Source organism: Periplaneta americana, chromosome 16 (genome assembly GCF_040183065.1).
Source record: "Periplaneta americana isolate PAMFEO1 chromosome 16, P.americana_PAMFEO1_priV1, whole genome shotgun sequence".
Taxonomy (NCBI): Eukaryota; Metazoa; Arthropoda; class Insecta; order Blattodea; family Blattidae; genus Periplaneta; species Periplaneta americana.
Genome location: NC_091132.1, coordinates 114,943,606 through 114,958,645, shown reverse-complemented (window position 1 = coordinate 114,958,645; position 15,040 = coordinate 114,943,606). Strand labels below are relative to the sequence as shown.

The 15,040-nt window shown below is 34.7% G+C and overlaps 1 protein-coding gene across 4 annotated transcripts in view; it reads right to left on the bottom strand.

Annotated features, from left to right (window-relative positions):
• The window catches only part of sif (still life), a 727,300-nt gene that overhangs the window by 441,470 nt on the left and 270,790 nt on the right, over positions 1–15,040 (bottom strand). For all 4 annotated transcript variants that reach the window (XM_069812852.1, XM_069812854.1, XM_069812855.1 and 1 more), the window contains one exon: positions 10,048–10,246. In XM_069812852.1, coding sequence (XP_069668953.1) covers positions 10,048–10,246 — 199 coding nt within the window. The remainder of the gene's footprint in view (positions 1–10,047; positions 10,247–15,040) is intronic.

Below are 15,040 nucleotides of genomic sequence, written 5' to 3'. Positions count from 1 at the left end.
TCGCATAATTACTCATATTAATTCAGATTCACTAATAATATATTTATAAATTCATTAAAAACCTTTGATGAGGTAGATAAAAAATACAAATTGTTAATAATTTGTTTGACATTACACTAAAATATTTCTTAGTTTACTCTGTGAAGTCTAACTTACAATTGTCTTAAATATAAATTTATTTATTTTATTTATTTTTATTAATAGTAAGTTTGAAATGAATACAAATTAATTAATACAATGAAAGATAAACTAGCTTACTCCTGAATGAGTAAGACTCGTGCTCAGGAGGGGATTCCAATACAGACAAAAATAAAATTAAAATTGAGAATGAATAGAGATTAAGTAGTGTTTAATATGATTAAACCCAAACTATAAATCCAATACCATTTTTTTTTAAATTTTTTTTATTAATTTGCAGAGGATTCGTGGTTGAAATATGCAAAATGTATGCATAATAAATTTATTTCACGTCCCGTTAGTTGAATCTCAAGTAGCGTAGCAAACATTTAGAAATTTCTTTTTACTTGGTTATTTAATGACGCTGTATCAATTACTACGTTATTTAACATAGATGGGATTGGTAATAGCGAAATAGTATTTGGCGAGATGAGGCCGACGACTCGCCATAGATTACCTGACATTGGACTTACGGTTGCAGAAAACCTCGGGGAAAAAAAAACCCAACCAGGTAATCAGCACAAGCGGAAATCGAACCCACGCTCCAGCGCAACTCCGGATCGGTAGTCAAGAACTAACAACATTTAGAAATCCAGAAATTTCTGTTTTAATACATCAAAATCTTTGCATCAAAGTTCTTAATTTATTTGTTATATTAACATATTTAGTGCTTATTAAAGTCATTTAATACATTAAACTGGTGTAATTAACCGAAATATAACTAATAACTGTCTGCACTGAATATTCTTTATAATCTCCCATAATTTCGACCTTAATAGATGGTCACTGTACACTGACGAATGAGAGAGAACTGTCACACTTCAAAATTTAAGAACGATAAATACAGGTGTTATTAATTTGATTTATTTAATATTATTTTTCAACTACAGAGGTTATTCAGAGGCGGTAATCATTGTCTAAGCTGTCGCTTTTCAATTGGAGAGGTTTCTTTAAAGAAAGTAAAATGATAACTATCCTACTAGTCGTACTTCCATATTTAGTATTCTTTCTGAATTATAAAGGCAATTCGGAGACAATATGATTATAATTATCGTATAACACGATTCTTTAACATAAATTTTCAACTAGAGTGGATACTTATGGCCAGTTTGTCCAAGAAATGTTTAATTTGGCTTAACTAGTGTGAAATTAACAGCTTATTTATTTTTAACGTTTTGTTACTGTATTTTTCGCTTCTCGAATGTGATTTTGTTTAAAATAACCAACACAACCACAGTCTAGTATACACAGTCACGAAGCTCAATACTTACTAAATATGCAAACATAGATAGTTGCTCACCATCAGGATCGCTACTATTGCCTCATCATAGACTCTTTCCCTGTCAGACGATAAAATGTATTGTACTTTCGATATCGTGTTCTTTTGAAAAAATTAACACCTTCCTTCCACTATTGAAATATGAAATACATATGGTTTATGTATTATTTTCATAAAATATATATTATAATCTATAAACTCACCTTCCTGGATCTTTCGGAAGAAGGATAACTCTGACCTCCTTTTCTTACAATTTATAGTGCTACAAACGTCTCCTTGTCACATGCTATTATTCAAATTATTGTATTGTAGCTATTTACAATTATTACAACCGATAACGAACATTTCACCGTTTACACAACTTTTCACAACAATGCGAAAAACGGCACAGTCAATGCCTTTTCGATCCAAACTGTAATGTACCATATGTTCGAGTTTTCTATTTCAGTGCATGGAAGTCAGTGAAATATTATAATTTTATTGTGTATCATTGCTAAGATTTATTTAGTGTAATGTGTCCATAAGTTCCGTTTACTTCTTGTTGCTTAATATGTTGCAGAAATAATTGAAAAATTGTGTTATTTTAATGTGCAAAGAATTTTACATGTTAACGTAATCTGTTCGCGTCAACATTTTAAGTTTAGAATGGAAGCTATTTTGAGGTTTAATAAAAAAGAATTTATATTCTGATTTCGATTTAGCACATCTACCTTCCTTAATTTTAGACAAAAAATTTACCATACCACTCCTATGAAATTAGTGTACGTACAATTGTGTTACTTCGTCTCTTAAGTAGTAGAGAAACACAATAATTCAGTACTCAACTGTAGTATTAAAATACAAACTGAATGTCCGGGGTATCATACATGACACTATGCTTAATTATAATGTATAACTGCGAATTTAGGAATATAAGTTAAATATAGTAAATATAACCTATAATTTCCATATGAATGGCAAGGTACTGGAGATCACTTTAGACAGAAAGGGGCAACTGGTACAGTAAACATAGCCTATAATTTCAACATGTCTAAATATCCTTGCGGTGCAACTGAAAATTATTGAATCATGCATAAATGAATGTACAAAAATTTCGCAATATTTAATCGAATTAAAGGCAGATATTACACATACGAACAACGCAATTTTCACACCATAAATAATATTACACCTTAACTCGCAAGTGAATTGTGTCTGAAGTGTCTCATAATGATTGTTTTAAATTTTATTAATGGAATTACACTGCATTTTAGAGAAATATATGTTACTGTTTATGCATTCCAACTAATTTATATGGTTGAAACGCCGCCCTTCGTGATCGGGTTATGCGAGTTACATGGTCTGCCTTACGGCCTGTATTAGATCACGATGACTGTGGCACAGTCTATTGGTCCTAGTACTCGCAGCACTCCAAGCGGCTAGCAACTACCGCGAGAATTGCAAAAAATCATCCCAAGCTTCGTGACTGTATATATTAGACTGTGACTTAACTATAACAGTCGTTAACACTATTTTAACCACTCAACAGTAGTTGGTAATGATTTTGCACACGTAAGGACATTTTTTATTGGCTGATATTATTCTTTAAATTCTTATTGTAGAGTAAGTCATGAAACATGTATAAAATAATAACCTGGTACAATAGGCCATGGCCGATAAAGAAGAAGACAAATGAAAGTTGTAGGTGACTACTATTGAATAATAATATTATTACAACGTGAGGTTATAGTACTAATGCTAATAGAGGACTTTTCAAAGAAGCAATTTTTTCTGAAAACTTTGTAATATAATACTCACTGTGTATTTTGAAACACTATTGACATTGGCTGTAACTAGTTGAAAAGAGCCAGTATCACAGAATCAAGAGTAAATAGTAGACACTGAATTGGAGTAAGTGGTCTATTTCTGTTTGTAGGATATTCAAGTCTGGTTTAAATTTCTTGTAAATTTTGAGGCCTACTTGTCTTGAAAACCTATATTGTCACAAATTGAGTATCATGCATAGTATATAAATCATCATTCCTAGTTACCTTGCCACGTTGAGATCCCACATTTTCCAAATATTCAATAAATACTAGCTCAGCATCAAAATAAGCAGCCAATATGATAATCAGTTCAGTTTTGAAGATTATCTTCCCTATATTAGCTTCCTAAAGCGTCTTTTAAATGTTATGTTATCAGTCATTCACGAAACATTGCTTAAAGAGAGAGAGACATAAAATATTATTTTCACAACTTCTGTCTGAACAGCTGTGGTGTCATCTGCCATATTTAACTATCTGTCAAATGAATTAACTGCCTAAAATCCTACATTAAAAATTTAACAAACACTTAACAAGCTGTTAAGCCAAACTAGTGTTGAAGACATGAAATAACTATATTTAACAAACTGTTCAGAGTTTAACATTCATTAAATATTCTAACAATACTTGGAGAAACCGGCCATTAGAAAGATAATTTTAATGAAAATTGTCATTTTAATTCTTTTCAACTTAAGAGACTATTCAAAATGTTACTCATTGTACTTATAATTGGAGAGGCTGTCTAGAGAAGATAAAATGATATTTACCGTATTAACGTAATTAATTACATGATATACTTTTTTTAGCAACAGACGCTTTTTGAAGGCGATAATTTGATGATTGCACTATACCAATATTTATTTATTGTCGCTTTTCAGTTAAAGTGGCTATTCAGAAAAATCTGAAAAAATTGCCATAGGTTTTCATTTTATAGAACGAAAATATTAACTTTGAAATACGACTAGCGTTATCTGAAGTTATACTACTCTAACTATTAAGGAATAGTGGAAATGTCAATTTTTATTATAATCATAATTAAATTCGGAAGTAACATTTCGTAAAATAAAATTTATTGGATGCACTTCACGCTTAAAAAAGATAATTTATTTCTGAGTTAATTGATAATAATTATTAAGTTATGACGCTTCTAATTGGTTGTAAGAACACTTGAGAATAATCAGCATCAAGACTAAAGCGATCATGGAATTTACAATATTGCAGAGTTCGATGGCTCAGATTGGTTAAAATTCACGGATTCTTACACCCCATTCATAATTTGACACATGTGCTAAATAGTAATTGTAATAATGTAAAGTCTTTTTTTTAATACGACGAAGCGATTGTACGGAACTAATGAACCACAAATGGAGTGAGAAATTTTGACGAAAACTGGAATACTAAACCCCATTTCAGTTTGGTTGATATACTTTCCCCTCTACTCACACTCCCTACCACCAGTGAAGGGGAAGATGCTACTGTTCATCTTACAAACGTTCGACTAATTGACTTTCTACATAGTGACAAATTTTATTTCTGAAAGTGTTTACCGGTACTCTATATTTCTAAAGTCCGTACTAAGCGTTTATATTGAATTTTATTGCTGTTTATATTAACTGGTACATTAAAAAGCTGCTGACAACAGAAGATAAATGTTTTATACACCGCTAGTTCCTACTCTACAGCATACATAATGGGAAAATCTGCATTGTGTCTCTCCCCCTGATTTCATAATACAAACTAATATTCCTAAATGTACCGTAATTATTAGTTGAAAATACTGTAAGAATGACACAAAAATATACTCTAACACATAATTGTCAAACATCTGTGACACTGTATTTTATATTCACTTATATACTTTATTTAATATTTTATTTGTTATTGTGTACAGCTTGGGGGGGTGGAGGTATAAGAGGTAACAGCTACCAGTCTGTCACTGACGGACTCAGGACAAGTAGAAGGGGAAAGAAATGCCTTCGCATCCTCTCAACTTGTATGAAATGTCGTTTAGAGGAATGCTGCTCCAAAATCAATTTCCTTTACATAACATAGATTTAACGTTATCCATTCGCATTAATTCCTGTAAGAACTCTCAATTTACTGGACTAAACCTTAGCCACCTTTGGAGAATAATAAGATTTGCGATTGTTATGTCCAGAAATTAACGTCTTGTTAACATCAATGTATGCCAGCGACCGTCTTCAATCTATGCCAGTATTACATAAACATGCAACGATTTGGGAAAGGAAAAAGTAGTATTTCCTCTTGAACATATTACAAGGAAAAGGCATAGAGACTTCAAAAAGTGTCATATATGTTTCATTTCTGGTGAGTATCCATTCACTTTGGCCGCATATCATTATTTTCTTGACAGCATAATTTTTAAATTCTTCCTCTTAAATTAATTTAAACATACAAATCACAATTAATGATGGTTATCTTCATACAAATAAATAACCATATAAAATACAATCGCTGTGGCTATTTATCGCCTACCAAATGACTGAAGCTGATTCGTTTTGGAATATCGCGTGAACACAAACGCGCAGAAGAGTCCCTCTTAGTTGACAGTTACTATACCAATTTGGTTAATGGTACACCTCGCTGTAGGTATATTAGAATGAAAGAACTATATATACACACACAGACAACACACCACATTCATTAAAATTTAATTACTAGCTCTTACCAAAGTGCTGACGCAAGAACATTCCCATAGGAAACTACTGTTGATATCTAGGATGTAGGCTTAGCTTCATCGAAAATGAATATATTAATAATAATTAATCATTTTATAGTTCTACATCCGTAATAAACAACCTAAAGAAGAACAGGTGAGACAAAAATATTCTTAATTGGACAGAATTTTCTATTAAATAAATTAATTTTATTATTGTTCGAGGAAATCACAAATTAAAAACTGTTAAAGCTTTGTTCGACAATTAGTTTATCCTACCTTTCAATTACTGAGGATATGCAAGGACTACGAGGTACAAATAAAATATTGGAGCAACTGTGGATTGATATTGGCAATCGGAACCGAAATACTAAGAGAAAAGTTTGCCAGAATCTACACTCAATCTACTTTGGAGAGAAATGTTGGTTAACTAAATGCACTACATGCGAGGGACAAAAGGTGATTAAGAATAGATGGGTTTATGATGCGGGAAAAATGGGATGGTAAAACAATGGAAGACATATGAAAAATTAGGAGAACACTTTCCCTGTGACCTTTTTCTCCACCAGAAATTCTAAGATCTGTATAAGAACGAAACTGAAGCCCTTTGGTTGAGATACCGTTATCAACTGCGTGTTGTCAAGAATCATAGTCAGAAAATAAATATACGAAAATAATTTTAATTAATTTTCACCTTAATAATATATGTAAAGAAACATAATACAAAAATAATTTACTTATTATTTCTTCGAAAACAAATCACTGACAATCTGATACCTTGCCTTGAGGTAACTTCTTCAGTGAAAGTTTACTTTTGCTTTTATTGCAAAATAAACAAATAGAAAAATATAACTGCAGAAAAAAAATATTTAAGATAATAAAAAACGCAAACCTCATTTTGTTCTTACAAAGTACTCCAGATTTGGTACTAGGTAGGCCTACTAAAACTAAAATTTTGGGGGCAATCGTCTCCCAAATTGTACGAAGAAGGAAAAACACAAAATTGGTATATGCCGGAACTGCATAACTGTACAGTGCTGATTCAGAACTGTTGCGTTCATGTTACAGAGATAATCAGGCAAGGTAAACCCTAGTACGAGCATATGGGCGGCAAACCCAGCCTAACAGTCATTTTGTTCACTTACAAATTCCATATTGCCTGCCAAAGATATAACCAATTTCTCTTCTGTTGAGAAGACGCCAGTTCACTGAACGAGATATGCGATTGTTCCACTTTTATAGCTATCTTGGAACCATTCCTATTACTTAGAATTATGTTTTACTTTCTCATTATACGAAATACAAAGAAAATATCGTGATATAGAGATATTCATGAAAATTCTCGTTTTGAAACCCGTGATGCCGAAAAAGTTGGTTCTTACATTGTCTATCTCTCCATCCGTCTATATACAATATATCTACAATATTTTACTTTATGGACTTTATACATATTCATTACCAAAGGGCCAAATAATCTGGATTATACGCAACAGTTATCTGCAAAGTCCAAAGCTTAAAGCCCAGTCTGACCCGTTCCCTGTGAATCCTAATCCAATCCGAATCAGAGACTGTTTTTAACTGTATTACTTGAGCCCGCCCGAAATTTCAAAGTACACAGAGAGCCAGGTGAAGGCTCAAATTAATGGAATAATTAATAAGCCCAACTTATTTTTGTTATAATAGTGCAGTTAGGGTACCACAACTTTAAGCGGGGAAACAAGGGAACATCAACAAAACAATAAGTTAAGTAATCAGTTTGTGTAATGTGAAAATGAGTACTCACTGGTCATTGCTGATATGTAGTCACTCATTATTGCATACTAATAAACTCACAATTTACTGTTGCTCTGGATACATTATTATATTAAAAATAAAATATTTGGCACTTGGAGGCGTACGATAATCTTGCTTGCAGACGTAGAATAAAGATTTTCTATTTTTTTTTTAGGTGAAAATTATTATTAACGTGTTACTTGAGAAAACAAAAAACTATTATGGCCAGAGAAAGCACACGAAAATATATAAGTTTTGTCCTACTTGCCCGATTGTCCATGCAGACCTCCGCATCCAATATGCAAGAGATTTTTAAGAAATATTATTTTACGTCCTAGGCAAGATTTGCACAAAATATTCATACATGCAAAATAGGCCCATATAATATTACTCTTCTGAAATATCCTTCTTCTCTCCCCCTCTCCCAAGAAATAGTGCCAAATGAAGCGAAGTAAAACGTATGCATCTTAACAACAATGTAACTGATTTTTTTTAATTGGCCCTGTATTAACTGCTAAGTTATTTGGAGTCGATGAAATTGGCGATAGCGATATGGTATATGGCGAAATAAGGCGAAAGATTCGCCATAGAATACCTGGCATTCTTCTCACGGTTCGGAAAAACCTCGGAAAAAAAACAACCAGGTAATCACCCAAGCGGTAACTGAATCCACGCCCGAGCGTAGCTCCGGGTTGGCAGGAAATGTGCTACCGCCTAAAGCCTGGTTCAGACGGTGCTAGTTTCTGTGATGGATTCCAAGGTGGCTGCGCTGATGGCTGCCCTGCGTGCTCACTTGCTGCCTCCCGTGTTGCCTACGGTGATGGTAGTTGTTCACACGGAGCTGGCTCTTTTCACAGTTCAAATTGGAAAATCATCTGCTGTTTCATATTGTTGTGCGACCGTCACTTAGGTCGCACTGATTGCTAGCCGGATGGCTACTGCGTTCGACTTCTTTCTCATCAGGATTTCTGACACCACCATTGTACACAACAATGGAAAACGATTTTACTCTCAGGATACTATAGGAAAACTACATGATTACTAAACTTAGTCTGAAATGATTGCAATATTGTAAACTCTACCTGATTTATTATATATTTACAAATGTACAAAGCTACTTAACAAGGTATTTCATTGGATGACGCCATGCCGCTTCTAAATCTCTCAAATTCACCCTCTCTGCCAGTCTTCACTAACTGCCGCGTCTTCTCACCAACACTTTTTATGTCGTTATCCGTTTCCCGTCCGGGGAACCGACCAAGCCAACCACAAGGTGAGATGGGCTTAAAAGCACTTTTGATTTCACGCACTTACAAATGTCGTCTTAATCAAACATCTCTTACATTTAATTTGATTCAGTGCATTATAGTGATAAGTCGCTATAATGAGACTACGCGCAAGAAAAGATTTCGAGCAATGCGTGATATAATTTTAACCAATTAAAATGCATGCTTTGTCCTACTGGACCAATCCGATTAGTCCAGCAATGATCTGAGGCGTAAGAATACTTTCATTGTGGAGAGTGATTTACCATACGCCCAGCAAGACTCTATACCGCTGGCTAAGCATCTTAAGACCGTGTATTCCGCTGACACTGTTCCTATTTCAAATTTAATACTCCACAGGAAATCATGCTACAGGGCGTTCTTTAGCCCTGGGGCATAACAATATGTTGCCAACACTTATGGTCAAAAAGAAACTAAACCGTGAGTGGAAAACAACTAAGTCCTACATTAACAGTAGTAAATGTCGTAATAAAGTAATTAAGCCATAAGTGCAAAACAGCTAAAGTCCGATATTTAATTGTCGTTTCTTAGAAACTAAACAATATAGAAAAAAATAGGTTTAGTTGGAAAACAACGAACATGGCGACATGGTTTCAGAGGTGATATTATATGATCATCTTTGGTTTCCAGCCTGCAAACCATCACGAAAAATAGCAAGGAACCTACCCTCGAAATCCAGCAAGATAGCCATCCACGGAGCCACCAGAGTGCATTACTTCCGGCAAGTGAGCACGCAGGCTACCCATCAGCGCAGCCACCTTGGAATCCATCACAGAAACACGCACCGTCTGAACCGGGCTTAAGATATGCCTGTGGCCATGTAACTGTTGCCTACAGAATTGTGATAAATATCCCTTCAAATCAAGGATTTTTTCCTTTTTCAAGTTTAAGAGGTCTACAGGGCGCAAGTTAACATTATTCAAAGCATTTTTAAGAGCGGTTATTTTCAGTTACTTAGCAAAACATATAATGAGAAAGTATGTCATTTGCACATGATCTGAGAAAAGAGTGTTTGCATTTGATGCAGGTACAGAAGGCAGGGGCGTGGCTTACCTCTGTAGCGGGGGTCCTGCGCGCGCAGGCGGGCGTACTGCTCCGCGGTCATGCACGTGCACTGCGGCTCGCGCGAGCGGCTGGGCGAGGCCGGCGTCGACAGCGGCTTTCTCTTCGCCTTCATCTTCTGCTTGTTCGGCGGTTCCAACTTCAGCGAGTATGACGACGACGCCTTTCGAGAGAATTTAAAAGACGGTGACTGTAACAAACAAAGCAATATATGCACAGATCTGCGTGTGTAGTGGAGGAATAGGCCACGATATGATAGAAAAGAGGACAGAGCCAGTGTTGCCAACTCAGAATTCCATTTATCGCTGCACAAGCTTAAAATAAACCGTTCTTGCAAAACTCCAGATTTTTCTTAACACATCACTTCCAAATTTGAAATACAAACTATACAGTTTTAGGAACTGGAGAATTTTATAAAAATGTAGACTAAATTATGGAAAGTGTGTATCACTTCGTAGGCTCTATGTTCTATGCAAAATCGTACGGACAATTAAATCGGAATATTTTGCATTCAATATCACCCTACATCATTTACGCCGAGCTTTCGAAATATCACCGGCAACTCTTCCACCCAACCTTTTAACACGTTGTTTTTTTTTTCTTCACACATCCCTAAAATTCTGAAGTTTTACGTGGCATGTTTCTTCAAAATTGAATGAAGTAGATCAATAATAATATACTGAACACTTCACACCAGTCTGTTCGAAATCTGATTTCACACTGAGCTGGAGACGTGCCTGCCAACAATGAGTCTGGTTTTAAGTTTTAAGTATGTCTGTGTTACATGAACTACAATGTGGAATGATAAATTAATAATATATAATATAAGACGACATCAAGATATATGGATCATATGAGGAGACAAAGAGGAAGGCAGAAAGTAGGAAAGACTGGAGAATGCTGGGTTTGCAGTGAAAGATCTGCCCATAGACAGAACACTATAAATGAATTAATCATAATACTGTATAAGTTATCATACATGAAAATAATAATTCAGTTCATTATCTACCCTTTATGATTAAACATGTCAATTCATTTACAAAAACAATGCCTATATGATTAGACTAACAGTTTAACGAATGTGGCATACCTTATTTGTACAGTAATGGATGAGGCAGGAAATGGGCGTGGTTTTACGAAATCGAGTTAACATAAAACGTTGATATTTTATACTCGCACAATGAAAAAATGTTATAATATCATATTAATTTCTAGTTTATGATAACTAATGTTGTTTCCCGCAAGTTCATTCTTTACAGAAAAAAAATATCATCTCCCTTTTCCTGAATCATCAAAAAATGCCAAATAAATAGCTAGCCGCTGACGGTAAAATTCTGTAGCTAACCATAATCTTGAAAACACCAGATTTAACTACAAAACCGCTGACTTGGCAACACTGGACAGAGCACAGAGCTAGGACAAGGTAAGGGTCATATAGCAGAAAGGCCGGACAGAGTAAGAAAAGAATAATATAAGCCAGAATAAGGGAAGATAAAATAAGCGTATGGGTAAAACGGTTTCAAGACGCATCATCCACAGGCAACGTCCACGTCATATTTATTTTATGCCCGTATATTCTTTTGGCCATTGTATTTAAATTCCACTTTTTAGAAATCCACTCAGTTTAAGTCAATTTCAATTTGATACAGAGCTTTCATACCCACTAATGAAAAGTTCATATTCTACAGCAGGCGTGGCGAAAATGTGACTCGCGAGCACATTGTGGTTCGCAATGATAGCTATGCATTTCTCTTGCTTCCTACCTCCACAACCTCCACCTTCTCACTCACTGGAGTCAAACTCCGTTCCATTTTTATTTGTATCTGACTTGCGAGTGGCGTATCGTCGCAATGTCTCTCTCGAAACCATGTACCTCTACAAAAACGAAACTTTCAAGTAGGATGGGAGGACGCATTTTTTTGCTGCCAATATGAGGAGAATATTAAATGTATGATTTGTTCACAAGTATTACGAGGAAAACGGTTGTATAACATAAAACGGCATTATACTACATGTCGCTCATGAAACATCAAAAGATTAGGTATTATTATTATTATTATTATTATTATTATTATTATTATTATTATTATTTCTGTACGTCGATCCTTTTTCAGCAGATGTACGAATAATGCGATTAGATCTTGAATTTAAACTCACATATTTACATCGTGATGTTAAATGAAAGCTAGATGTAAGGACTTGACAAATGTTGAACTTTTTAAAATCTTTGCCAAAAAATAAATATCTGAAGCTTCGTTCTTTCGCTTGCTCTGTTGAAGCCATGTTCGCTACAACTTACGTTTGTGAAACATTTTTTCAACAATGAAAATAATAAAAACCAAATTTAGATCACGACTGACAGACAAATACCTTCGTGATCAACTACGACTGGCAGTAAGTGACATAATTCCTGATTTTGAAACTCTGTCCCAGAGGCATTCTGAAGACAATTAATTTTAGGTTGTGATAATGTGTCCTATGTTTTTTTGTTCATTTATTTCTTCGTTGCACGTTCTAAACATTAGTTTGTAACATTATACTGTATAAAATAATATTTAAATGCTTGACGTAAGGAAAATGAAAATCCGTTAATAAGTCAGACAGTTGCTTCAATTCCCCTTCGGGTGTCCGCCTCCCTCCATAGGTGCTATGCACATTGCAGGTTACACAGTGGCTCGGCGCACGATCACATTTTCGTCACGGCTGTTCTTCAGTGTCCTGCTGAGTTAAAGCAGGTATGCCAGTAATGAGACACTGAATGTGCAGTACATGAACGGCGTGTGTGTGTGTGTGTGTGTGTGTGTGTGTGTGTTGCTCAAGCGGCTCTCTCTTACTTCTTAGCTGGAAAGATGTACAAGTGTGTTGGATTAAATTTACATTTGGACATTCTGCTCATCTTTCAAGCTATTCAGAATATTTATATATTTCTGAACATCCATTCTTGCATTCAGTGACTGAAAGTAGCGAAAATTAATAAGAATGTGATCCTATATGTGTTTTGCACAACAAAACCATCAGTTTAAATGCTTTCACCACGTCATTAATGGAATGGCTGCCTAGAATAACGTTGTAAGTCCGTTTTTGGCCAAACTGAGTTTTCGGCTGAAAAATGTTGTATCGCACATCTTGCATCATGTGCTGTCATCGTCTTGCTGATATTCACACTACTTCGAGAGCTGTAGTATTTTGAGTGTGTTGCTGAGCTGAATAATGTTGTAACGCAAATAAAATGGCGGACAATCATACTTGTAGCGTGACACATGGTCTCATAAAAAACGTAAATAGAAAGAGAAAACGTAAAATTAATATCATGCAATGAAAGGACAATGTACGTAAGACACTAAAGGATCAGGGGAAAGAATATACTTCGAAGGAAGGTGACATTAAACAAGCTGTGAAACGACCTGGACTGGTGAGTAGAACAAGGTTGTAAGTCAATGTAGGCCCATAGAGTGCTAAAGGAGAATAGTTAAAGGTAATAAGGTCATGGTTACTCTGAATTCTACCATGGCCTAATAAGAGAATAAAGAAAAAAAAAAAAAAAGGATTCTTGTCTGTGTAATATCGATATTGTATGCCTAAACATATTATTTAAGTTATGTAATTTGTTTCAAGTTCTTATGATATAAATTTGTCTATTATTATTATTATTATTATTATTATTATTATTATTATTATTATTATTATTATTTAATGTACTCAAATGTAACAACCATAAAGAATCTACCAGGAAATATGAATATTATTTACGTTTCTTTGTTTTACAACGTTGTTCTTCTGGATTGACATACAACGTTTTTCTACTGTAAATGTTCAAAAAGTTGTGTTATTTGGAAGATGAAGACAATACATATATATATATATGTTGTGAATACTTACTGAAGTATTAATACAGACCTAACACTGTCTTATTTTGTAATATTTAACAATGTTAGTATGGAATAAACATATTTTTAATTTCCTGACAAACTGTAAAAACTGACTTACAACGTTATTCTAGGCAGCCATATGTCAGAAATTCTTTCTCTTGTAGATTTAAGTTTAACTCGTTCAAGTGTTGCGTGAGGTACAATCGTGCCACGCGCTCCTCTAAGTCGATTTACTCTATTCAGGTAGCTCAGTGCACAGAGACGACTGTACAATGTGCAGATTGTCTGCACTGCTCAATTAAAGGATGTCTCTTCCATTTTCGTCAGTCCATCTGGAGATAAGTTGTTGCTTTGGCTCAGAAAACTGCTTAGAACAATCGGTAATACCCACAGTGAGAATTAATGTTCGAAATCTGACTTCTTCTTCTTCTTCTTCTTCTTCTTCTTCTTCTTCTGCCTCACAAGTGTTAGGCCACAAGGCCTGTTACTGTCTCACATAAAATTTTCACGCCATCTCTTAGCAGGACGACCCACAGATCTTTGGTCATGTGGTACATAATCATAAATTGCCTTTGGGAGTCTACTATTACTCATTCTTTCCAAATGATGTTTCCAATCAAACTGATATTGAACAATGTAATCTAAAACTGGTTGAGATTTTAGTTCCCTTAAAATTTCACAATTTCTTTTCAGATCCCATTTAGTATAGCCCGCTGTTCTTCGCATGAATCGCATTTCACAAGCCGTTATTCTGCTTTCCTCAGTGTCCATGCTCCGCTGCCATAGTTGAGCATCGGTCGTGCCAATGTGTTGTAGAGACGTATGCGGGTGTGTTTCTGAACCAAGGATGGTTTCATCACACTATTTATAGTGCCCATAGCTCTTGTGTATTTATTAATTTTCTGTGATATGTCCAATTCTTCAAAAATGAAAAGGTTGTAACCTAAATATGGGAAACTATTACATCATTCTAATATTTTATTATCGAGACAAATTTTACTTTGTATTGGGTATTTCCCACAGAATGCCATAATTTTTGTTTTATCTGTTGAAATTTCCATATTGTATGTGGCTGCTACTTGCTGAAAATGATATATTGATCTTTGGAGGTCGTC